Source organism: Myripristis murdjan, chromosome 23, assembly GCF_902150065.1.
Source record: "Myripristis murdjan chromosome 23, fMyrMur1.1, whole genome shotgun sequence".
Classification (NCBI taxonomy): Eukaryota; Metazoa; Chordata; class Actinopteri; order Holocentriformes; family Holocentridae; genus Myripristis; species Myripristis murdjan.
The window spans coordinates 19,238,251-19,264,688 of record NC_044002.1 but is presented as its reverse complement, the minus strand read 5'-3'; the positions used below and the strand labels follow the sequence as shown (position 1 = coordinate 19,264,688).

At 42.1% G+C, this 26,438-nt stretch overlaps 1 protein-coding gene across 4 annotated transcripts in view; it reads right to left on the bottom strand.

The window, feature by feature from the left end:
- LOC115354888 (pleckstrin homology domain-containing family A member 5-like) overlaps nt 1–26,438 on the bottom strand; it is a 207,084-nt gene that overhangs the window by 53,446 nt on the left and 127,200 nt on the right. For 3 of the 4 annotated variants that reach the window (XM_030045399.1, XM_030045397.1, XM_030045398.1), the window contains exons 4-6: nt 21,624–21,707; nt 11,309–11,362; nt 1,833–2,001 (exon numbers count right to left, since the gene is read on the bottom strand). In XM_030045399.1, the coding sequence (XP_029901259.1) occupies nt 1,833–2,001; nt 11,309–11,362; nt 21,624–21,707 (307 nt within the window). The remainder of the gene's footprint in view (nt 1–1,832; nt 2,002–11,308; nt 11,363–21,623; nt 21,708–26,438) is intronic. The other variant, XM_030045396.1, reaches the window with a different exon arrangement.

Here is a 26,438-nt window from a genome sequence, read left to right as displayed (position 1 = left end):
TTTTTTTTTTTATGTGTCTCAACCAAGGCAAGGAGCTGGACCCATACAGCTTGGTCATAAATAATGACTGCTCATGAATACATAAAGATATGCGGTGTTATACTTTCTTTTGGTCAGTGTAAGCAGAAGTAACACATCACTTATTCATGAAAGCACATAGCTTTTGATTTGATCTACCCATGCATATTTATTTCCCGGTTTATTAACCATTTATAAACGGACACACTGTACAATCTAACGTCGCAGTGACCCATGGAAATGACACGCCTGCTGCTAATAGAGCTAAGTCTATTGTTGAGTAACAACTGCACAACCATGGACCAGTTCCACTCAGCAAAATCAACAATCAACAAACATTGAACAACCTATGCTCAGCATGTCACCATTAAACAGGAACTCAACTTTTCCTGCAGCAAAGCCCCATGGGACTTGGGGTCCCACACACGTACCCTGTGCAGAGTGTAACAGGAGTGACACATAAAAAGCTGCTGGAACGGGGGCAATGATAAAAATCCAGGCACAGTGAAGGTCTAATGTTTCTGTGAAGTCCTTTCATGTGTTCCATCCATTCGTTCCATAAATTATTCACATAAAATGGTGCAGCAAAGTACAATACAGCATGTTATCGTGTATTATACAGAAACTACAGGGTTGTTCAAAATGGAATGGCATGGCACAGCACAATTTTCTTTTGAAAGTCATTACGAAACTACTCTGTTACTTAACTTAAAAAAAAAAAAGTTAGGATTTATTAAAAGTAACTCGTTTAAGAGCTTTTGCAATACTCATTTCATAAGTGTGTTGTGGATCAAAGCTTTACAAAGCAATGCAGGACCATTGCTCTGTTTTTAAAAGGAGCAAACCAGCCTGTTTTACTCTGTCAAACACACTTTCCTCCTTTTTCCCCCAATCAGTAGCAATCTCTCTGCACAACATGAGGATTTTCACTTTTTTTTTTTTTTAATTTGTACTGACTAAAGTGAAACAATATGCCATTCAAATCTGAAAAAAAAAAGATTTATAAGAACTGACAAACTCAAACATTAATATTTGAAAAAGTAACCAGAGTGCAAGTTAACTCATCATTATTCTCATTGTGCTATAAATTTGCTTTCTTAATTATACTGTTGCACCTTTGCCCTATTTATTATATATCCATAATGTAGTTTTATTGCATACAGTTTATGTACAATGTGATGTATGGAGCTGAAATGAAAATAAAGCTGAATTTGATCACTGATGGAACAGTGTCCTATAGTATGACATGGCACAGTACAGATACAGTATAGTGTTGTATAGTGTGGTACAATACAGAATGGAAGTGTATTGCACAGCATTATATGGTGTAACAGTGTATTGCAACACAATATCCTTGACACTGACAGATATGTATTTTAAGTGCCACTCAATAAATGCGGCAGCTAAATATCCCTAAAGTCATTTAAATGTAAATACGTGTGAAACAGGTGACAGTTATGGCTGATGGGGCAAAAACCGCCCTGCAAAACACTAGTCAACAGAGCCATTTATTACCTCTTAACACGCTATAAAATTAACTTTTGAAGTGTCAGTTTTGCCCGCATCACTGAGTCTTTCAGCACTTCAGCCACTGATGTTCGTTATATTTGCATTTCTGAAGACGTCAGCGCGATAAATCTTGACATAAGGCTGTAATTAAGGCCCGCTTGCTCATTAATATACCATGTGATCTATTCTACATGAAGAAACACAAATGTAACAAACACCATTGGCTGAAATGCTTCGAGATGCAACGACCCAGGCGCTCACAGGTATTTTTGCCCCACAGATGGTGCCGTGTGATGCAGACTGACCCGTGACGATGAGGTGGTGGTGGTGGTGGTGACGGTGGTGGTGGGGCTGCCGGGGAACGTGCTGTAGTCTGAGCCTCCGGTGTAGTTGGACGCCTCGCTCATGGTGCTCATGGGACGCTCCTTCTTGTCACAACTGCTGCCCTGCTCTGACGAAGCCTTGGGAGCCGACCTGGGACGGGGAGAGAGACATAGAGAGAGAGAGAGAAAGAGAGCGAGTCAGGCTTTCATCTTGTAAAATAGAGACTGCACCACGTAAAGCACGCCTGCTGCATGGTGGGAAATATGGCGGGAAAAGTAGCTTTTTTATCGGACAGCTTTGGAAACGTGTCATCCTGCACGGTTAGAGATTTAGGTGTTCACACAAATCTGACGCCACGCAACTTCAGCTAAGAGTGATGAACTCGGTATCGGACATCTTGAACAAATTGCTGAATATGAACATCAGTCAAAAGCATCCGGGCTTCCAAGCATGACAAACTGCTGACTGTCGAATGTCAGCATCAGTCTCATTATTCCCATAAAACCTCGGGTTTTGTGGTCGTTTTAGACATTCTCGATCCCAATAAAATATCATCTGTGTGTGGTTATTTAGTGCCACCCGAGTTGCATGCATGACTGGTGTTCTCACGTAAAAGAGGTTGAACTAAAAAAGTACAACACTCACGATTTCAAGTGCCATTTCTTTTTGATTAACAATTCATTAGTTGGCTTTTCAATGTAAGGAGTTTTTCTTTCAGATTCGAAATGAGAAAAAAAATGTGAAAAAAATATGAAAAAAATCAGACTAAACTTACTTACATTCTTTTTATTTTAACAAATGAACATTGCAATTCATAGCGTCACCATAACATTCGGTGTTTTCTTTAAAAAAAAAAAAAAACATGAATGATTCGATATCGATTCAGGCCACAATCAGAGAAATTCAGTCATTCATTTCTTGTAGCTAATCAATGCGGCGTAATGGACAGAATCTGTCATCGATATATCAGCGCAGCGAATGAATCGTCACACTCCTGGTGTGAACTCACTGCCAGAAGAGTTAGTTCAGTCTGCTGAGATGACGGGGAACTGTAGGTATGTGGGCGCATGTGTGTGAGTGTGAGTGTGTGTGTGTGTGTGTGTGTGTGTGTGTGTGTGGGGCACATCCTGATTAAATGGGCTTCAAAATGACAGTGAGGAGTCGCTAATCGCCGGGGCAGATTCTGTGTCCATGTCAATCTGTGAGTCCAGTCGGCCAATCAGCCGGCCTCCCATCTCATCAAGCAGCCACCGTCCTCCTCTCTTAATGACACACTATCTTTGTTAGGGCCATTAAAGAGACGGGGAATAAGAGCATGAGGAGGAGTGGGAGAGGAGAGTAGCGTGAATGTGTGGGTGAAGAGAGAGAGAGGAGAGGAGAGATGGAGTGGAGAGCAAGAGCAATGGAGATAAAGAGAGTGAGACCAGGAGACAGAGGGAGAGAGTTCACCACATGAATCACAGCTATTATTCTCTGGGTGTCACCCCTGATATATGCCTCCACGTCTAACCAATTTAAATGGCCTGCCAACTTGGCCTGACAAATTGAACCAGCTCAAAGTTTTCTGCCCCAGTCGAGTGGAAGGACAACAGCTAATGTGAGAAAAAGAAAAGTTCAAGGTCCCCGCGCCTGATTAAAACTACGGCGCGGTGACAGCTTTATCTCTGCGCACAAGGTCAGCAGAATATTAACAAAGCGCGTCAACGAATCTCATTGTTTTCGCAAATGAGAACAAAGCTTGGGTTCCAATTTAAATGTATTGTCGGACAGAGGCGTCGGCCCGCGTCTTGTGTTTCCTGCAGTTGTAAGCTGAATTTGTAGTGTGCGTGATCCCCATGGTTATCACTGTGGATGGCAGACAACACGCAGTTTTTTTTTTTTTATTACTTCTCAATGCGGGGTGGCGCAGGGTTTCGAAGTCTGAGGGTCTTGACTGAACCCTGCCTGAGCTGGAAATCTGGCAGAGAACATCTTTACAGAAAAATTATTCTCTGCTTTTGATTAGCAGAGCCTCTTCCTTCCTTAGTTTGACTTGATTTCCTGATGAAACAGGAACACAGAGAAGCATCTTTCAAGAGTGTTAACCAAGGGGTAACCAATTACAAAGAGAGAGGTCGTTTTATTTTATGGCCGGGGCATCAATATTCAAAAATGTGATGTTTTTATTGGTTGAAAGTTTTGTTCACACCTACTGCTTCATCATGAATTCACTACTGAAGATGCAAGGTTTTCCAGGACAAACATGTGATGGCATTTTGATATAAAAATGCATAAAAACATCTAAATTTGGTAAATGCTTCAGTATTTATTACTAAATAGGTGAATATTCTGGTGGTCCCTGAAAACAGAGGATATGCACAAACAACACAGACGCTTGTCAATATCTTATGTTTGAAAAATACCACTGTACAGTGGGAATGAAAAACTGACCAGTCACTTTCTGCTGCGACATCACTGCCCAGCAACAGCAAAGCAAGCTTGTGTTATTTCTGGTTGGAAAGTGTGTGTTATACACCCAGATCTGCTGATGCACCTGAACCTCAGTGTGTGGCCCCAGCTCCTCGTGGAGACGCGCACGCACACACACACACACACCTATACACACACATTTTTACAGGCTGATGCAGCTGATAAAAACATCGGTTTGTCTCCCAGAAGTACCTTCTGTGTTTGTCCCACACTGCTGATTAGATAACTGCCAAGATAGCGATGATAACGCCCCCCCCCCCCAGATGAAAAACTGACCTCTTTATCTCTCCTCTAGCTCGTTCTATGTCATTGTAGCCGCCGCCAAACTCACCTTCCTTTACCTTCCTCTTCCACGTGGGACACAAGGCACATGAGCCCACGATCATCAGAAACCCCAGTCATTCATTAAATGCAGAGTCAACCCATTAAACAAAACATAAATTTTCTTTTTGATGTTATGGGGCCCTGAGATGTGGTTTCTCTCATCATCTCTTCAACCTCTTCAAAATCATGTGGGTCATATCTCGGTGTAGAAATAGGCACCAAATGGGAACAATAAAGACGAAAATGTGTAGAGGGATACTCCAATAATTTGGGCAAAATACCCCTTTACTGACTTACACAGACTGAGAAAAGATGCTCGATACTATTTCCACCTCTGTACATCCAGTGGTTTGGTTCCTATGGGTAGCATTTCAAATTAGCTTAGCATAAAGACTTGAAGTCTATAGGAGTCATTAGCCTAGCCCTGCAAAAGTGAAAAAAAAAAAAAAAAACTCACAGCAACTCTGAAGCTGTCTTATTTACACAACGTGCCATGTGTATTTGAAATAAACATCTTGGAATTTAAAAAAAAAAAAAGAAAAGTTTTAGTTGTTTTAGGAGAAGTTAGATGCTTGGAAGTATAACACACGCTGAACACACGTATCCTTCCGCCTAGCGCAGTGAAGAGGGTATGAGAGAAACAACTCCCTCATTTTCCTTTCTTTCCGAGGATGTTTTTTGGAGTCACTGGCAAATGTACAGAGTGTGTCATGTTCCATTTGTGTACATATTCATCATTTCATTCAGCGTGAGCGCGGTGGAGACGAGGTGCACATGCAGCCCGTGTCCCCGGGCCCCCCGGGTCCCGTGTGCCATTTATTCTCGAGCCGTCCCTAAAAAAGTCTCCAACATTGAAGCGCCTCAACTGCCAGCCCTCTATCTCGTGACAGCAATATTGAAAACTACGGCTTATCACCCTTAATGCATAATTAAAACGTGTTTAATGTTAAAATTGACATGTCGGCCATTTGAGGAGCCCGAAGCACATAGGCGGGTCTTTTATTTTGCACGCTGACGCCGCTGATCATCTCGTGTGCAGAGCAGCTCCAGCCGACTCAGCAACTTTTAACTCCCCGCAGCCGAGGGGGGGAACCTGCAACTTCGCAAATTAAACACTGGAAAGCTGAAAAGTCTAAAATCGACTTGTATAAAACATGAAACAGAACAATCCAAAGCCACATCATAGATCTGGAAAAATACCCATGCCTTCAAATGACACTGAAAATAAAATTTATTCAGATGGTTTAAAATTGTCGCTAAAAATATTGATGGCATCTTCATGACCCGTTCAGCCTCTTTGCGGCATTTAGAGCTCTTATCATAATACATTTTTAACAAGAAATGTTGTATAGTGCTGGGTATTTGTAAGAGTCATCCATCCCACAGTTCAGCAAAACCACTTAAGGCTAGTTAGCTTGTCACATTTAATACTTAACACTTAATAGGGGTTAAATTACCAGCATTAGTTAAGGAAGCTGCAGTGGTGGAATGAACTTATGGCTAATTATGCCTTTTAGAGTAGTTTAGGGACACAAAGGCCCCAATCCAAATTTCACATAGGCTCCCTCGGATCCACAATATGTCTATCCCTGCTTCGTTGGTCAAATGTTATTACAATAATTTGCCTGTGTTTACACTGCACTCAGCTCCAATTTATGCTGTTGATGCAGGGGAATTTCACGTCGAACTGAACAGCAAAATTCATCAGTTTAAATGGAGCAAATGTGGTGGAATGTGACTTTAGGCTTTTTTTTTTTTTTTCCCTGAAATGTTAGGATCCGTTCCTTATTTCAGCAAAGATTTTAACTTCTACAGCTGTTCCACTGCTCACTCCGCTGAAAGACACTGAAAGCCTCCGTCCTCTGCTTCATAAAGACAAAAGTTGTTTGAAATATGCGCCTCTAAGTGGGCTGGATCTTTGACAGGTTGAGGACCGGATGGTGCACAAGGTGTGTGTGTGTGTGTGTGTGTGTTTGGATGTGAGCAAGAAAACATCTAACTGCCAGAGTTGAAGTAAAGAAAGAATTATTTATGCAAAGCGTGTTTGAGTCGCCGAACACGCCCTCACCTCTGGTATCAAAACGCCAGGCTGTTCATTCACAACCGCCACGGTGACCCGTCTGACTGTCCCGAACGTCACGGATGAGCTTAAGCCTTCGGAGTCCGAATACGTCCATTGTAAAGTATTTCTGGCCTGGGCTGTCGACAATCAGATAGACCGTTTTCAACCGCCTGCGTGTGAAATCTCTGCAAGTGACGGCATTTTAGCCTTTAGAAAACTGGGACCCATTGTGCCAGAGGCGGATGTTCAGAAATTGCTCCCATTTCGTGGTTATGTCAGTGGCAGTGGATTGCCGGCCTATTGATTGTGTGTGTGTGTGTGTGTGAGAGAGAGAGAGAGAGAGAGAGAGAGAGAGAGAGAGAGGAGGCCATCACTTGCCTCTGGTGACAAGGGCCCTGCAACTACGACAGGGTGACTAACACACACAATTTCCCCCCGATCACACAGCCACATCTTTTTACCCCTCTCCTTCTTTTAATCCTTCCCACCGTCTCCTCTGGTCTCCCTTTCCATCTCTCGATTGCTCGTTTATCTCACCCTTTATTAACCTCTCCTCCTTGTCTCTCGCTGCCTACGCCCCTATCCCTGCGCCGCGCCGCGCTCTTTCCTTTAGCTGCTCTGTTTATTCTTACTTGGGTGCCTCGCTGATGAAGCTGGTGTGTGTGAGCGTCACTAATACTGGCCGTTACTCAGCCGTCTAAGCTGGATCAGCGAGCTTACGATACAATAAAACGGGAGTTTTCCCCTGCTCCGTTTGTTTGTGGCGCTGCCTCCCACTACTATAGGGCACCAGTGTTTGCTCGCTCTGCACGTTTCTGATGTTACTGATAAATTCGATTTAAGCGGTGCGCTGTAATTTGTTCTTTGTTCTGTGCATTATTTTGCTTGTGCTTTCCCACGATGGGGACAAACAAAGAACCTGGTGCTACTGCAAAAATGGCAAGAGGAGCATCTATTACAACAGGATGCTTTCCAGCTCCAATAATTCGGTCAAGTTGTGCAAAAAAAAAAAAAAAAAAAAAAGAGGTGTATGCTTCAGTTCATGCAGAGGAGATTGATGTGATTACCAGCCCGCTGTTCAGTAGGGAGTGAGCACAGACAGACTGCGAGTTGATTTTGCATGAGTTGTTAAACAAAATGAAACAAAGAAACAACCGTACTATCTGTATTTCAACACGGCAGTAAAGACGTTATTTTTGAAGACAGGCCTGGAAATCTATCATTTTTGGGCTGTTAAAGGATTGACTTCACTTGTTTGACTGATTGTTTTACTGGATAATGTTCTCTTTAATGTGTCGTATATCATATCTTTGGATTTGACTACATTTTTGTTTAAAATTGTGTTATATTTGCCGTAATAGTGGGAAAAATCGTGTGTATTGCTTTAATTGCATTGTGTGTAGTGTAAGTGTAAGCATTTTTAGTTTTTATGAACGCTGGGCCCTGGGATATTGTTGCCAAGGTAACAACTAATGGGAATGTGAATTAAGAATAAATAAACTATGGCTGATGCTGCAACTATTTCTACTCCAAGCGCCACTTTTTGACCATCAAGGGGGAACGAAGCCCCTACTCTTCACAATATTCCTGGTTTACTTGCACACAGTCGATGTAGCTGGAGAGACCAGCACTCGTTTTTCCTCCTCTCCTCTCAGAAGAAGCAATTTGGTGCTCTTCATTCCGGTGCAGTATAAAAATAAAAAACTTCCCCAGACTTGAAAATTGCCCGTGCTAAATAATCCATCACAGTAAACATGAAGCCTTAATTTGTTGTTGTCAAAGTTTCTGTTTTGTCTTTACTTCATTACGCCCGAGTTGAGTGTTCCTCATATCAATGCGCGCATTACATTACACTCTGCTGCCTGTCAATCACCCGCAGAGAGGAATACAAGCCTCCGCCAGGAAATAACTACTCCAAACATGTCGCTTTAAAAACGTTTCTGTGGCATTCATGTCTTTGTTATTTAAGGCCAGATTTCACAGTGTAATGTATTTCAAAACGGATCATAGAGCATTTTTTTTTTTTTTTTTTAAAGTTACACAGTTCATGTAGCTTGTATTAAAAATGACTTGGAGGTGGATGTAAACGACAAAAAGGCTGACTTAAATGCACTGAAACTCAAAATTACACCAGTATTTTTTATTTAAGTTATAATTTCCGACATCCCTTTTATGCGTCAGAGTTAGATCAATAAGTGCTTGCATGCTAAAAGGCCGTCCAACACCTAAACTGTGAGCCGGGACGAGAAAGAGATTCACACAGTTGCCTGACATTGCTCGCTGTGCTGTGATGTGTCAGCGAGATGCTCCGGCTTTTCCACCCTGACATTCAGCAGCTCAAATGTGTGTGTGTGTACATGTGTGTGTGTGGTGATAAAAGCAGTGTGTCATTCTCTGAGGCCTCCTTGATGTCATCATCTCAGAGGTAATCCACGCCACTGCTGAAGGAAGAGGGTTTCATTTGATTCGGCGCGCCAAAAAAAGCGTTAGTTCCTATCAAATTATTACACACAGGCTTGATATTCAGGGAGGAAAGTTTCACTCTGCCACCCGCATGCTGGAAACAGATCATCACATGGCATACACATTCATCATCCCGGATATCCCTTTGCATTATCGGGTCATCAGCAATGCAACGCATGCAAGAGTCTGGAATAAAGTTAGGAGTTAGGACGAGGCAGGAAGACAGAAGTACGAGGAGGATAAGAAGAATTTCCGAACAGAGGGATGAATCCTGGAACAAAAGATGAATGGGGCTTAAAGCTTTAAGGGGCAGCCTGACATTTGAATAGTAGTCTTTTACTGATCTTCACAACACTCTTGGAAAAGCGAGCATTTCCACACTGACTGAGAAATGGCGAGTTATCATGACAGCATACCACAAAATTAACATCGGTAGATCAGGATGATAGCCTGCTGGTGATCCTCACTGTAAATTAGTGTATGGATACGTTTTTCATCTGATCACTGAGTCTATAAAGTGTCAAAAATAATGAGAAATGCTCTTGGGATGTTGGCACAACCCCAAGTGATGCCTTCAAATGACTTCCCCGGTCTACCCAGCAGCCAAAAAAAAAAACAAAAAAACAAAAATATAAGTTTTCTGATGATATCAACAGGGAAAAGTATCCAAATCTTTGCATCTTAGTGATCTTAGTGAAGATGGAATCAGTCTGGGATTTTTACTTGATAAAAAACTAAAACGATAAACTCTCTGTTGTTTAATGTTGAATCGGCTGATTGTTTCAGTCCTAACATGGCTTTACATTTCTGAATTTGATAAAGTTTCTATAGTCACAGAATTCCTTTAATCAGATGAAAATGAGATTAGTAGTGTGCATGCAAACTAAGCTAACACCAACAAGCTCTTTTTAAGCCATGGTCAATAATATCGGAACGTGGGCTATGTAAAATCAACCATAATATATCAACATCAACTATGAATGAAATTTGCTTTTAATTGACTTTTGAAATGAGAACCATACAGGCTCAACTGTAAATTACTTCCATATACAATGACACGGTCATGTATTGGTTAATATTCAACTTAGTTGCAGTATTGGCGACTAACTACTTACATTTTATTAAATTACAAAATAAAAGTGATTGTATTCAGATGTACTGTACATTACGTTTACAAATCAAGTCAAAGGAGTTACATCTAAACATATTCTTTTCGGTAAAAAGATTGTATGTGGAATATAAAATCCTTTCTGTTGCTTTGCATCTTTCTGCCGTGCAGGAATGTCTTCTTTTGACACATTTCCAACGAAGCTGCTGGGACAAATTTGCGTGCAGCCGCCTCAAGGGCAGGAGCGTCTCTACGTCCAGACAGGCTCCATTCAGCTGGCAGCTGAATGTTTTTTTTTGTTTGTTTTTTTTTTTTGATTGGTTCTGTTGTTTGCTTGTTGTTTGTGATCTACAGACTTGTGATTTGTTTTGGTGTGTGACCTTGAAAATAATAATTAAAAAAACAAAAAACAACAACATTCTGATCTTAATTCAAGTTCCACTGAAGCACTTTTAATAAAAAGTTTGACAGTCAGCGGCCGGCTTTAAACGTATGTTTCAAGGACTTTTCAGCTTTATTGTCCAGTTTGAAACATTTGTTAGAAAAGTCATCAAAAAGTAATCCTGTGTAATAAGGTACATGACTTTGATGAAGCCATTAAAATAGTTGCTTATTAGATTGTAACAGGGTAAATAGTAAATTATAACCTATTTCATTTCAGAAGTAACCTTCCCAACACTGTGCATCTGCTGAGTTGATGCTTTGTATCAACTTTGTATTAATTGAGTTTATAGTTGAGACAGTGTAGATATTTTTACATCAACTGGTCCTTAATTACTTCATGTTAGGTCTAGGGTTAAGTTGGCTAGGTTGAATATTAACACAGGACACTCCAAATAAAAAAATTGCCGATGTAATTGTATTGTGCTTGATTCTATAAGTCCGATCTTGGTGAATGCGGCTTTAACGGGTTTTCATTCACCGACGGCAGCAGACTACTATTCAAAACATCAGGGCGGGTTGAGAAAAAGCCAAAGCCAAAGCCAAAAGGAAGTCGTCAGAGCTGCTTTACTGATGCAGAGGATCGTTACCTGATAAGAGCCTCTAGCGGCTTGTCAGGGTGGACAAGCGTTCCACAATTCCCACTAAAAAAACAGAACAAGGGGATGGGGGGGAGGATGACAAAACGAAAAATGATATAACGTCTGCTTAAAGTCAAATTCAATCATGGCACGTGAGATACAGAAAATGAGGAACTCAATGACAATTAAAAACAAATAATAACAATTAAGGGGCAAAATGCAAACATGAAACAATAAGTGAATGAAGGTGCTTTCTCAATGGGTGATATTTTTTGGGGTTTTGTGTGTGTTTATGAGTATGCATTTGTCCACTTGATAACAGAGAAGCTGCAGTAGTCAAACCCAAAACCCTTTGTTGTTTTTAAACACCAATCTATCAGCGCCTCCCTCCAGGCAATCTGTTTATTAATTTAAAGCAATGCCATTTTTTTTTTTGCTTTGGCTTTCCCAGACATCGCTTTGATCGACTCATCAGCCCACCGCCGCTCAGTGGCTCCCATTAGCCAACCATCACTCTCTATCTCTCTCTCTGATATACAGTCTCTCTCTCTCTCTCTCTCTCTCTCTCTCTCTCTCTCCCACTCCCCTGTCTGTCCTGTTTTCATTTTTCTGTTGTTTTTTTTTTATCTTTCCCCCTGCTCTCCTTTTCTCTCTGTTGTTTGTACAATCAGACAACCGCAGACGTGAAAGCGGAGTCGGTTAATAATTAAGGGAGGAGACAGACGGAGGAGGCAGGAGCAGAAAAAAAAAGAAAAAGAAAGACAGACAGAGAAAGAGAAAGTGTCAAAGGGTCAGAGCCGAGGCAGATGGGCTCGACACGTCTTTTGAAACTCCTTGGCTCCTAAACTTGTTAGGACAGGGAGAGGAGTGCACCATTAAGAAAACATCAGGGAGCTGAATGGAAGGAAATATTAAAGAGCTGAATATATCACAATGCAGGGGTGGGGGGGAGAAAAAAGGGAAACTAGAGAATCATTAACAAAGGCAAGAGCTGTAGAAGTTCACATCCTAATGAGATGAGGAGAAAACTTCCCCTTGGGGGCAAAAAACAACTTTTTTTTTTCTTTGGGATCTGGATATTATGAATCTCTTAATTTCAGCGAGAGTGACATTTGAATATGTGAAGAGCTGTGGAGCACTAACTCTCATTTAAGGGCCCGAGGCAGAGCAGCAGCACAAATCCTATTGTGATTTATGAGGAGGAGGAGAGGAGGTGAGAGGAAGTGTAGCAGGGATGGAGAAAGAGTGAGGCGGAAAGGGGAAGAGGTGCAGATATTAATCCGTGTAAGCCATGCATGTGTGTGTCTTGATCGGGCCAAAGTGGTGAAAGAGTCGACTACTCAGTCAAAACTCAAGTATTTGACCAAGAGTTTTCATTGTTTTTTCCACTGAGATTCATCTAAGGCTGGACAACATGGACAAAATCAAACATCACAGTATCTGTGACAGAATATCTTGATATTAATCTCGTGACAACATTGTAGTTTGGTGCTTTTGCGATTTTTACACACAGAGTATTTTGATGATCATTGGTAATGTGGATATGATGACAAATAATAGAAAAGCATAAGAGTCAAATGAGCGCAGACAATTGCATCCTTTGCTGTAATGCAGCATTTAAATAACAATATTATATACAATATGATATTAAATTATCTAATCTCCAAGATATTCATATATTGATAGACTGATATATGACCCGGCCTTAGTTCATCTTTTTTGTGATGATTCCTATGTTGCCTAATCCCACCGATTTTATAAAGGTTGAGAAACTCTGTCTTCAATATGGCCTATTAAAGTTTCATCATTAATATAAAATGTCATCGCACAGAAACTGTAAATTAGGCCGAGGCTTCGGGTCTGTGTGCAACAGGAGCACTAAGGCAGAATAAAGACCAGAACAATTCTGGACAGTATTCTTTGACCTTTTTCTTAATTTAAGAGGAACTTGTTTAAGCATTTATTATTTGGATATCAGGAGTCTTCTTCATTTTCTGACACCTAACCACAGTGCTAACTAATTAAAAGAGCCAGTTCACCACATATGGAAAAAAAGACATTTTCCTACTTATCCTTAGTGCAATCTATCCATCCAGGTTTCTGTTCCAGGACACAGGGGCGACTGCAACAGACAGGAACCCTCGACAAGTTACTCAGAAACTATTTGCATTAACAGACTGCAGTAGGGATAAAAGAAGATTATATGGACCACACTGGTCTGACATAAAGTTGAAATGAATGAAGAAATGTCTTTTTTGTATTTCGGGCAAACTGTTTCTACAAATACAGGCCTTTCTTGAGACCCAACAAGGCGACTAATCCTCGGACAATCCACTGACTAGCTGACGTTGAAAAACGGACTCATTCCTGCTCTTGAGGGAAGTGTGACCTTGGAAAAGGTAAAGTCAGCAGATAACCTGGAATAAAGGAGCCATGACAAAATTCAGCAAAAAACGTCACCTTTATTAAATGTCATGGAAACATGCAGGGGGAGTCACATTACATCAGCATTTTCGGGCTGGACAACCAAATTAATTGCAGGCAACACATGACTGAGCTATACATCGACTGTACTGTAGTGTTAAGATGTCAACATACACAAAGCATCAAAGTGCACCTCTATTTCTAGGAACGCCAAACTACTCTTGTATGTTATTTATCCCCAATACATAATGACATAAATTATTAAATTACTTTAAACAGCAGCAACATGGTTATGTAACAAGTAGGGCTGGGAATTGAATGGTGCTTTTAAGGGTAGCAGCTGAATTACATCAGTAACACTGAGTGCCTATTCACATTAGATTAATTAGTGCCAAATTTCAGAACCTGCACCACAGCCAGCGCAAGTGATGTGTTCATGGACCTCGCTGTTGGCTCGGCCCTCTCCATGTCAGCCAAACTCCTTTTTATGGAGGACTGGGTGGTGGAGAGGGCTGAGGAGGGTTATCAGCGTCCTTCTGGTGGGTTAGAAGGCTGTTATCATCCATTCCTATCATTAATACAAAATGTTTTAAATAAATAATAATGTTGAAAATGAGAAGTTTGGACTCATTTTCTTTACGACTGAAATACATTTTGTGTTACTACAAAGAGAATAAAGTACAGAAAAAAAGGTACCGCTGAGTCCTGGCACTGAATCCCAGGTACAGGTACCGATATTGGTTAAAATGTGAGTGGTGCCCAGCCCTAGCAACAAGTTGCTTTTAAAGTAGTTCCAATACTTAGCTCTAATGTGAACAGGGCCAGAGTACAAACACTGTGTTCAGATCCCCCTCCAAGCGGTGGTCCAAAACAGGCCTTTCCCAGTTAAGCCACAGGCTCCACTATCACAAAACTCACTAATCCCCAAACAAAATTCAATCCACAACTTCAGTTCCAGAAAATCCACAACAGTTCATCAGCTGGCTTTGGTGACAAGAGAGCATTAACAGCATAACAGTGTTTACTGCACCGTGGGGATGAAAGTAGTTCCGACCTGTTGAGTCCCAGTGCACCTCCGAGGCTCCGAGGCTTTCTTCTGCTTGAGGAAAGCCGGGGGAGATTACTGGAAATCGGTGAGCACCGTGCACACGTGGCTGAGTTTCCAAGTGCAGGGCAGGCCACTGAGGTAATACCCGCCATCGATTTTCATTGCCAGTGGTGTGCAAGGAGAGAATGGGTGCTGTCCGTTTTGCTTAGGGTATTCCCTTTGCCTGTGTTAAAACTACAAGCCCTCGATTGCTCACTTCAGTCTGATGTGACTGCAGTTTGTATGAGAGGCTCTGATTGCATCTGTGTTAAGGCCCTCAGCTGCAAAGGTTTCAGCATGCAAATCATGCATTTTTGCTTTGGTGTTACCATAACATAACATTTTTGAGTATTTAACTTCATTAGCTAGTGAGTGGTGACACTTACGTGGCACTGATCAAACATACTCGCAACTCAATTACTTTACCTCAGAGCTCACTGTTGCCCCCAGTGGTGAATAGAACCGTCCTCTATGCATTGGTTTTGATGCATTCATTTAAGGCAGAATGAGCAGAATTTATTGGTTGAGGTTTGTAAACGCAACTTTCAAAGTCTTCATTGCTCACCAGTGGATGAAAGCCAACCCCAGATTCACTGTGGCTGTGGAACGAGCTTGGTGTTTCATCTCTTTTTTTTTTTCCATGTTTTGCATGTGGAATTTTTATAGCTTCCTATTTGATATCGTGGTACCAATCTGGCTCTCACCCCACCTACTCATTCTACCTTTAATGCATTTTTTCATACAACAGTTGTTGAGAAGTGAAGGCGTTGATTGCTTGTGCAAAATGGAAAAAAAAAAAAAAAAGTTGATTGACTTTTCTCCATTTAGCTGAAACAGAAATCATAATGCTGGTGAAATAAGGAGGTGTGGAAATATGATTGGCTGTTAATGGCCGATGACAAGGAGAAGTTCAGCGCTGGCCAACCTTTCTCAGCTGATAAGGTTGTTTGAGCATCCACACATCACCCAAGTTTCATTCATTTTTATAGGAAATGAATGGACGTTTGGTGCTGATTGATTGCAGTGTGAACCCCCAGTTGAAGGCATCGCGGCACCAAAGCATTTCTGTGTGAATTCAATCCCATTTGACACATGAAAAATCAACTTTTCAAGCGAGACTGAAACATGCTGTTGTTTCCGAATGTTTTCTAGAATCATTTGGTTTTGCAAATAACCTTCTCAATCAAGCATTTCACGCACTCTATAGGCACATGAGAGATATGAGAGATGAGAGAGACAGAAAAAGACTGACGTGGAAAAGGGGTTTGAAGCTTATTTCCGCGCCGGGTTTCATCCGAGCAGCCTGGGGAGAAAATACGGTCTCTGTATTTCAAAAACTCTCCTCTTTTGAAGAAACTAGCGAAAGAGAACAACGCGTTAAAAGATCTTTAGTCATAAGGGTGTTTTTTCTGCAATACGTGTGTGGTTTGGTGACCTTTGAGACTGAAACTAAGCAGCGTTATTTTTTTTTAGCCGTTCCTCGTGCGATGCTGGAAGTGCCTCTGCAGTACACTCGCTTAAATCTTGAGCGCGCACTAAGACTAAGACGATCTTGAGCCTGCAGGGAAGCTTGGGGCTTGCGCTCTTTTCTATTCATGTTCATTTAAAATGTTGCAGAGGCAGGGAAGAGGAAAGCTCAGGAGGCTGTACATGTGGCACTGAGGTGTTTTGTGCCTCCAGTTCATATTATCAACTCCACCGAGTGTGTGATTCAAATCTAAACTTTAAAAACAAAAAGAGGCACAGACGGTGTTGAAAGACTAAAAGTGGCAGGATGACCTATTGGTTAGAAAGTCTGAAAGGCACGAGTGCCATTTCCATCTTGATTTATTTCGAGTTTTTCCTGCATGTTATTATTTTTTTCTGCATATTGTTACAAAGCATCAAGTGCTGGCTTAAAAGGCATCATTTTGTGATATTTTGACATGCAAAAGTTGTCTTTTTGACACACTGACATGTTGCCAGGTTCAGTTTTTGAGGTAAAAATATCAACTCGCCAGAATGTTGTCACTATCCAGCGGGGAAATCACATCAGCTGTCTCCAACCAAAAGGTTTCTGCTAATCAGGCCATTGTTTCTGCGGCAATATTGGTCCAATTTGTCTTTCTGCATTGAAAAAGGGGCTGAATTTGATATCAAGTAGAATTTCATGTTAATTAATAGGCTATATTCCTGTGTCTGCAAATACAGACACACTTAATAAGTTACCAAGAACAGGGCACAAAATGCTCAACACACAGGAGCTCTTGAGGAAGTGGCCTTCCCAGCAAATTCCCCGAACTAATTTTAATATAGGGATCACAGCACATGTGATCACTGAAACTGCAGGGCTGTGAGTCCCTGCAGTTTCCTTTGGACACAAATGATCAAGATCTTTTGTGAAATTGGTTTTAAGCGGTGGGTCATCTTTAGCTGACCCATCGCTCGCCTCCCTGTGGAGGAGGGGGGCATGTGAAAATTGAAATACCCTAGAGGGATCAATGCAATATCCCATTACATTATCAAGTGTGTGACTCAAAACAATTTAATTTTAATGAACTTTGAAAATCAAGAGGAGGGAGAATAAAGGCTGAAACAGCGTGAAAGGGCTTAAACAACGAGCGGTGAGAGCGTGCGAGGTCTAAGTACATTCGTCAGGCCGGCGGGTTTCTTGGATTTAACTTCAAAGCGTTCACGTTTTGGTCGACATTTTCATGCCACTCAGGAGGGAACAAGGTGAAACTCTCATTAGCGGCATCGCTGCCGTTAAACACCTCTCGTTTTGCCACGAGTTTCTCACCTCGGATGTTCTCAACAAGTTTAAAAATACAAATCACGCGCGCCTCATTTACATATCTTACTCATACATACACACACATGGACACCTGCGCACTCCCCAACAAGAGCGGTGTGACAGAGGAGATAATTGGAATGAGAGAAGAATGTAAGGGTGTGTGTGTGTGCGTATGCGTGAAAGTGACGGAGAGGGAGAAAGAAAGTGAGAGAGAGGTGCTGTCACTCAAAGTGTGGCTCGACTGAACTTGTTAGCAGTAAACCAGGGTGGCGGCGGGGGGGAGGAGGGGCTTCTCCCCCGCCTCGCCACAGTCCACGGTTTGAAGGAAAGAATGGATTGAAATGCCGTCTCCACGACTCCTCTGGAGGTGGACCGTGTAATTGCTCCAGTTTGTTTGTCTTCTTGGAAGCTCCGGTCCTAAATTTCAGGCCGTCGTCTCGACTCCTTTTCGCCGTTTTCCTTTTTTTTTTTTTTTTTTTTTTTTTTTGTCTCCTCGAGTGAAAAAGTAGTTTCTCGTCTCGCATTGTGTGCGATTCGCCCGCGTCGTCCAAGGAACGAATCCCATTTCAGAGTTGACGAGCAGGATCATCCTGCAGTCAGTCATTCAGACGGCGGAGAGCAAGGGAGATAAAACATTCAAAGAGATTTTCACCCTGTGTTTGTGTGTCTGTGGCATATCTGGCGTAAGCAAAGCATACACTGAGAGACAGATAGGCAGAGAGAGATTTATAGGAAAGGAGAGAGACAGACAAACAGACAGAAAGACGGACTTAAGAGACAAGCAGCACAGAAAGACAGACGGGGGGAGATTTATAAGCAGAGAGACAGACTGAGAGAAAAATAGAGATTTGGATTTAGAGACAGCAGAGAAATGGATAGACAAGCCTAAATCTAGATGGCCAGACGTAGAGACCGTGTAGCCTGATACAGACAGTCATGATCGAAGGGATGAAGCAACAGGGTTGAAATGAGCGGCGCTGTCATGATAACAAAGAAATACCGCTTTGACACCCCTGTGAAACGATTCAATGCTGAATATTTTAAGCATCTGTAAAATTCAGCGAACGCCTGAAAACATGGCAACAGTGTCAAAGAGCCCCATATCTCGAAATGAATACCAGCCCATTAGTGTCAAGAGGGAAATATGACACCATTAAGCCTACAGACCCATACTGTATCGTATTAGTATCGAGTTTTTCCACATAATACACAATTTAATAACGCTGAACTCCAAAGTCTGGCATTGTGATAATACCGGAAATGAGACGCTCAAATCAAATTAAGGTGGCGTTCACGTGGGCGATGCTTTGGTCCGCCGTCGACAACAAAACATCGTGACGCTGTCGTGGCCTCTTCGGATGGCAGCGCACCGTCTTTGAAACGCTTGACAGCAGCTTATCCACCAATCGGAGCGGCTGCATCGTGTCCCTCACACACCGTTTCCTTAATCCTCCTTTGATTGCAATGAGAGACTCCGTGGTTGAGGATATTCCTTGCGTTATGAATGGTGCATTTTCTCTTTATGTGCTTTCCAGTAATAAGCAAGGATGCCACTTTCTGCTGCTTCTATTTGAGCTGTGTGAAAGCAAACAGCACCAAATAAAAAAAAAAAAAAAAAAATTTAACAAGGTATCACACAACTTGCTAGTCAGGACGATCATAAACTCAACATCCAGAATTTATTCAAACATTGTTTTATGTATGTAGGTTTAACTCTCCACTTAAAGCGGAGAGCAGACTGATCCGCGTTGAGTCCCCCGTCCGTAAAAGTGCCGGAAGCCTTCTGATCTCCTGACGGTTTTAATCAAGTCGCACACCGCGTGAAGTCAGACAAAGATGTTTGTATGGAAACTTTCCCCGCATTGACCTTCGACGTGAACTCCAGCGCCGCGTGATAAATGCCACCATAAAAAGGTGTAGTTGGTGATTAATTTTTCTTAACTTACGCCGTCTGCTTTCCACCGAAATTATGTTATAATTACGTTCCCACCCTGATGAGATGAGACGCCCTGATGAGGGCCGAGGCTGGTGTGCATTAATGTTTTCAATCCGCTTTATCCTGCCTGGATGAAGGCTTATGAAGTTTAAAACGCCACGAGCGCCTCGCCTCGGATTTGTTTCCCATGTTTTTACACTGGAGTACCTCACCTTGATCCAACAGCACCTAAACACACCATCGAGTGAATGCACTTCCTTGTCATGATGTTCTCTGGGTCATGTGATTGCCTCCTATTGGTTGTTGCAACTATACAGGTGAGGCTGCACCTGTATTTGTCTGTTTTTAAAGCCCTGACAAAGACCTTCAGCGGTCAAAACATGTTGGCTTTTTAATGATTTGGCCGCTACAATAAAGGGTTTTGCAATATTTCCTTCCTCACTGTCACATTTCCTGTTATTTGGAGCGCCGGGATCGCCCTCCTTAGTAACTCTGTTTTCCCCGTTTCCAAGAGCATCCGACACATTCCTGATCTTGATTACGCAGAGCAACCAAGCAATATTTTCCTCCACGTTTCCACCCTTTTGGTTTGTTTCCATTTGTGTGTAAAAAAAAATAAAAATAAATGGAATAACTCGAGGGCTGATTCGTACCAAAACCAGGTCTGGAAGTGCTAAAATATGATGAATGTGTAAGCCCTTCACCAAATCCCCGATCATTCTCGCCAGCCACTGGTGATTTCCCCTGATTTCTGACTGATTTCCCCTCCAACTGTCGGTGGAAATAGGCCTGATAATCCTGTTGTGTGTCCCCAGCCTCAGTCAGTGAGACAGACAGATGGTTTGGTATTTAGTCAGCATGAGGAAGACGGGGCGACAGAAATAGAGAGAGAGAGAGAAAGAGAGAGAGAGAATGAACTATTAGCTTTGGTAAAGCTGCGGCGTGGATCATGCAACCGAAATGATTATCATGAGTTCGTTGCATGCATAAGAGAAGCACAATCCTCTGCTTTCTATTCAGCCGCCGCCTCCAGGAAGCTCAGACAAAACGCCCCGACGGAGCGGCCGGGGCCTGTGTCTATTGTGAGGCAGCTGTATCGCAAATGGATTCCACTATGATTATTTTGCATCATGAAAACCCGGCAGAGGATTTGGAGCCGCGTACAGAGTGCGCACTGTGATAACGGCTGAATAGTCGAGCTCTCCAGTGTGGGCGTTGATTTTGTCAGAGAAAACACGGCTTCTGTCGGCTGCACACTGTTTCTCTGTTAAAAGCCTCGCAGCTGCCTGGAGACTGAACACATCCTTGCTCCTAACATGTTGAAAGACTTTATCCCCCACCAGACAATTAATGATTCAACGTGCCATTAGATGGTACAGTCGTTAAGCCCACCCTCACCACCGCAGTCACTTATTTTTCTGACTTCATAAACAACTTAATTTCACCCTTTCCTGCCACCAGACACAACATGGATAACCCGTTTTTAACCCCGACTCATCCACTGACTGGGCATGCACACTGCAAAAGACATCCAACTTTGCAAGTCGCTCAGTCTCACGTTAAGTTTTAAAGTCCAGTTTTTGCAAGAACGTGGGAAAACTTCAGGAATTTTTCTGGGAACAAGTAGAAATATGTTGAAACAAAGTAGAATAAAGTAGATCAGTGTCAAGAAAGCGACACTTGATTTAAGAAAAGTTGATTAATATTGTAAAGTGGGACTGTCTTATCCCACTGGCAGATTTTTTTCCCACCTATTTTAACAAAAACATGACTTTAAGATCCAATGTGAGTCTGAGCGACTTGCTAAGTTGGATGTTTTGTGACTTTTCTGCAGTGTGCATGAACAGTCAATGAGAAAAAAAAAAAATCACATTTTGAAGACTCAAGCCTGAACAAAACAACTTCTCATTGAGGCCATTTTCTGCAGAGCATGCTCTATTTTTTTTCCCCCAGTAACATCCAGCTTTGCATTCATAAATACTCAAACAAAAACCCTTCATAGGTAAATGAACGGGGCGTTTTCCAACACCCGAGCCTTTGATATCAGCCGTGGAATCAGAGACATGACGAGCGCTGATGTCTGTTGCGGTGCGGAGAGACTTACTGCTCATTAACGACAAAGATGCAGTTGTCTTGGGAGGGGACGCCTGACACCGGGTGCTTGCAGGTCACCTTTCGCTCATTGTGGCTGGAGAGAGAGACAGAGAGAGAGAGAGAGAGAGAGGAGGGAAAGATCAAGAGGAAAACTGTTAAATTGCAGCAACAGCACGTAAAACGGACACAACCCTGAAGACACAGAGAGACGATTCCTGTTTAACCGGGAGCCGTCAAGCCGGTGAAAAATGGGAGAGCGACGGCTTTATCGGCGGCTGTAAAGATCCCGCGTCTTCGTCATAAACTTTCCCTTAAACAAAACAGTAAATCAGCGGCGAGGGGACACACATTAAAGAAACGCTGCAAAATGAAAGCACCGCAGGAGGTGAAAACTGCACACACACACACACACACACACACACAGAGGCATACACACACCTGGAGAAGTGGGTGGTGCTGAACTTGAGCATAACTTCCTGTTTGGTCTTGACCTTTTAGCGTCAAAAAAAAAAAAAAAAAAGAAAAGAAAGAAAAAAGAAAGTAAACAGCACGAGGACCGCAGTGCAACTTTTTTTTTTTTTTGTAATTTCTGTCACTCGTCCTCGCAGGAGACAAACATCCTGTCTGTTGAAGCAGCGTCCAAGTGAATTCGGCAAAATACACGAGGGGGGGGGGGGAAGAAAAAGGAAATCAAAAGTGAAAAAGTGATGGCAGCGTGATGGAAAGAAGAGTGTCCTGTGCAAAAAAATAAAAGTCTTGAACCTCTCCTCTGGGAAACACAACAGCCTACAGCGAGGAAAGTGTGACTACAACATCTACGAGACTGATCTGCGAGACTGAATAGAGCCGTCTCTCTCTCTCTCTCTCTCTCTCTCTCTCATTCTCTAGCTCACTCCCCCTCACTTCCTCTCTCTATCCCTCTTTCCTCCTTTTTCCTCTCCTTCTTCCTGTATAATGCTCTTTCTCAGGCTCTATTGTCTTTCTCTTGCTTTCTTTTTCACTCTCTCTCTCTCCTTCTAACTTCCACAGTCTGTCTTACTGCCCTCTCTCTGTTTATTTCAATCTCTCTCTGTCTCTCTCTCTCTCATTTAATCAAACTTTTTTCTTTCATTTTCAGTCTTTCTCTGAGTCCCCGTGGTCCCTCTTGCTCCATCACCGGTCATCTGTCTTTCTCTTCCTCACTTGTCACCTTTTTCATCATCTCTCTTAGTCACTGTCCTTTCACTTGTCTACATGTTTTCCTGCGTCTTTCACTTCCTTTTGCTCTTTTTGTCTTTCTTCCCGTCCCTCCATTCTTTCATGTTCTTTGTTTTTATTTCTCACTCTTTTTGTCTTCCCACTCTCTCCGTCTGCTTTGCTTTGCACTGTCTTGCACCCTTTTTTTCCTCTTTTGTCAGTCTCGCCGCACATCGTCTTTGCAGTTGCTTTTGCTGTTTCCTCCTGTCTTCCTCTCGCTCTTGTCCTCCATCCCTCTCTCACTCCTTTCCCCCTCAGTCTGTGCTCCTGGTGCGGGCCACGGTAACACACTGCATGTAAACGTATCAAAGCCGAGCAGAGCAGCCACCGAGGAGCTGTCTGGTCTCCCTGCAGCCTCTCCCCGTCGGCCGTCCTGCGGTCAGATGCTGCATCACAAGGAAACCACTGACAGATTTATTTAGTTCCTTCAGCTAAATCAGCTGCCCTGAACACTGTTAGTGCTGTTAACATGACAACAATGATGGTCATAATATCAGCAATAACACACATGTAGAGCCTAATCATAATCCTAACTTTATTTATCGACACCTTCCTAAAATAATCGCCGAAGTCATTTTTTGAGGATTTTCAGGAGACACAAAAAACTTCACCAAAAATGAACTGTATGAGACTTATTGATAATTTCACTCAAAATGGTTATATATATATATATATAAAAAGATGACTACTGATATACTAAAAACAATGTCAGTCAATTATGTAACATAACAGAAATAAATGACTTTGGCAAATTTCTGAACATGCCTTTGTTGACTTAGGCAACTGTAATATGTTATATTCCAATGTTACACTAAACCTCATCACTTACCAGTTGAGGATGAGCCCTGGATCATTGAAATAACTTCATTGGCAGAGAAAATTTTCTTTCTTCTTGATACCGCTGCCATCTTGAAACGCTTAAAATAGCCTAAAATAGCCCAAATAACATAAAATTGCCTAAGTCACAAAAAAAAAAAAGTGACTTAGGCAAAATAAACTGCCTAAGTCACAATTTTGACACACTCTTGATTTAGGCAGTTATACTTCAGGGGTAGAATGGCATGATCTGTTCAACTGAGGTGGCCAGCATCAAGAGGAGATGATTTAGGCAAAAAAACTCATTTTTGACAAAGAATGACTTAGGCGATTATTTTAGGAAGGTGTTGTTATGTTATTCTAACAAAAATAGTAGGCTACTTCTCAGTCTTCACTAGAAGTGTGTGTTGGTGTGTGTGTGTGTGTCTGCAGAGACCCTGCCCCCTGCCTGGATTTTCTTGTTTTGCTGAGCGCAGGACTCCTGGGGTGTCGGCCTTTAGGCAGCGGGTGTGAAGCGCTCAGCCAATCACAGCACGCGGTGCCGGATCGATAGCGCCACATCCAATCAATCCAAAGGAAGCTAAAAAAAATTGTGGATTGTGGAGGAGGATGAACAGCGATGTGTAGGAAATGAAAACTTGCAAATCCGACTCATTCTGCCTTTTAAAGCGTCACAGTTTCATGTTGCGTTTCTTTTGCATTCACAAAACAATTCTCAAAAACATAAACAAGTTACACACATGACTCAGAGCAGATGACATAAGGAAGTGGTGGTCATACTTTAGAGAGTTTGGTGGATTTTTACACTCCGGGTCCTTCTCATTCAAACATTATATTTTGAAAGCAGCTGTGGCTGTCAGCATGAAAAAGAAAGTATGACCACACACTTCCAAACTAACCTGAAGAAAACAAAAAAAACACCCACACTCCAGAGGTCTAAAAGTCTAAAACTAGTTCTCACATAGGCAGAGAACAACACACACACACACATACACACACACACATAGCCAACTGTGTCTATGGGACAGAGACTCCTCACAAGCTGAAGGGAGGAAGGAGAATGTTGACAGAAAGAAACCGAGAAGGCACAGTCTTCCTCTTCTCTTCCAAGCACACAAATCACTTCAAATCCCCGCTGGCACACACACACACACACACACACACACACAGTCAACCCGTGATACCAACAACAAAACTGCCAAAAGAGTCCTGCACTGAGGTAGTTGTGTGAAAACCAAGCTGCTGGACTGAAAACACAGGCTTATTTACCAAAGCAGCTCTGGCAGAGGAAGCACAGTCTCACAAACACACACACACACACACACACACTCATAACCGGTGACACAGCAGCAAATTACAAAGCTCGTAAACTGACCTAGAGTCAGCAATCATCCTGAGGCAAACAGCCACCAACGTGACAAGTGTATTTCCACTCAAGTGTGATTTATGTCCCTTTATTAGGGACGTGCATTTTGACTTCACAGATTTTCATGAAACAAGCCACACTGAAATCAAAAATTAAAACACGTTTAAACAAGTCGTATTGCTGGTGGCGACTAGCAAGACCGGTAACATTCAGTAACATTTAATATTATTTTTTAAGATTCTGCTTTTATTCTCTAGCCCCTTGTGTTGCTATGTCATGTCTTCATGCAGTGTGTGATGAAAATGTTGACGCTGACATTTCCGTGCCCTGTGTCCGGTTGTGCTGCAGGTTGTGCTGATTCTGTGTTGATAAACTGGAATGGGAATTTTGAATAAAATAGTTTTGAGTCAGTTTGTCACCTGATTTGTCGTCTAATATGTTGAATATTCTGTCAGGGTGATACCGCAGGTCGCATTTTAAGCTCTGTTTAGGCCAAACAAAAAAATACTTTGGGTTCCGGTTCCTTGTCATTTAAGGGCTTGAATAGGCAGGGAATTTATTTTATTTTATTTTTTTATTTTATTTGGCATTTTAAGGATGAGTAGGGGGATTTATTTATTTTATTTTTAATTTTATTAGCATTTTAAGGATGAGTAGGGGGGATTTATTTTATTTTATTTATTCATAGGAACGATGGGTAGGTAGGGATTTTATCTTATTTTATTCTTTTTTTTTCGGAAAGCGATGCATGGGTTGCTTTTTAAATATAATAATTCAATATTTGCATAAGTTACCACCTTTTTAACGGACGGAGCAGCATTATTACTAGCAGAGGGAGGTGTCTCTGTCTCAGGTATCTGAAGTCGAAAACACCCATCACGCCCACCGCCATAGAGCCGAGCTCCACTTGCAAATCTCCAACGGCACTGTTTCACCTCTTTCACTACGTCTGCAAAGGTTTTCTCTTGTAGTCGGATTATTTTCGCTGGTGGTTTGCGAGGACAAATCACACACACACACACACACACACACACACACACCGTGCGGAAGTCCATTCTTTCCAGCCGGTGCTGTCGGTGGCGTGTGATTCCATGAAGTTATTTTCCGAAGTTACGCGAGAACATCACAAATAAGGCGAGTGCAACATACATCAAAATAAAAGCCCTGCTTAACTTTTGACCAATGCCAACAAGGTCCCACTCGGTCGCATAGTGCCTTTATTTTATTTTTTTTTATTTTATTTTTACACAGAGGCCAATAAAATAACCTGACTCGGGGGTTAAATGGGACACTCGGTCGGGAACCGGAACTCAGAATTTTTTTTTTTGTCTGGCCTTATACATTTTCAGCCAGTTCTGCAATATCTCGTGATACAAATCGTATTGAGGGACCCATGTGCTGTGATAT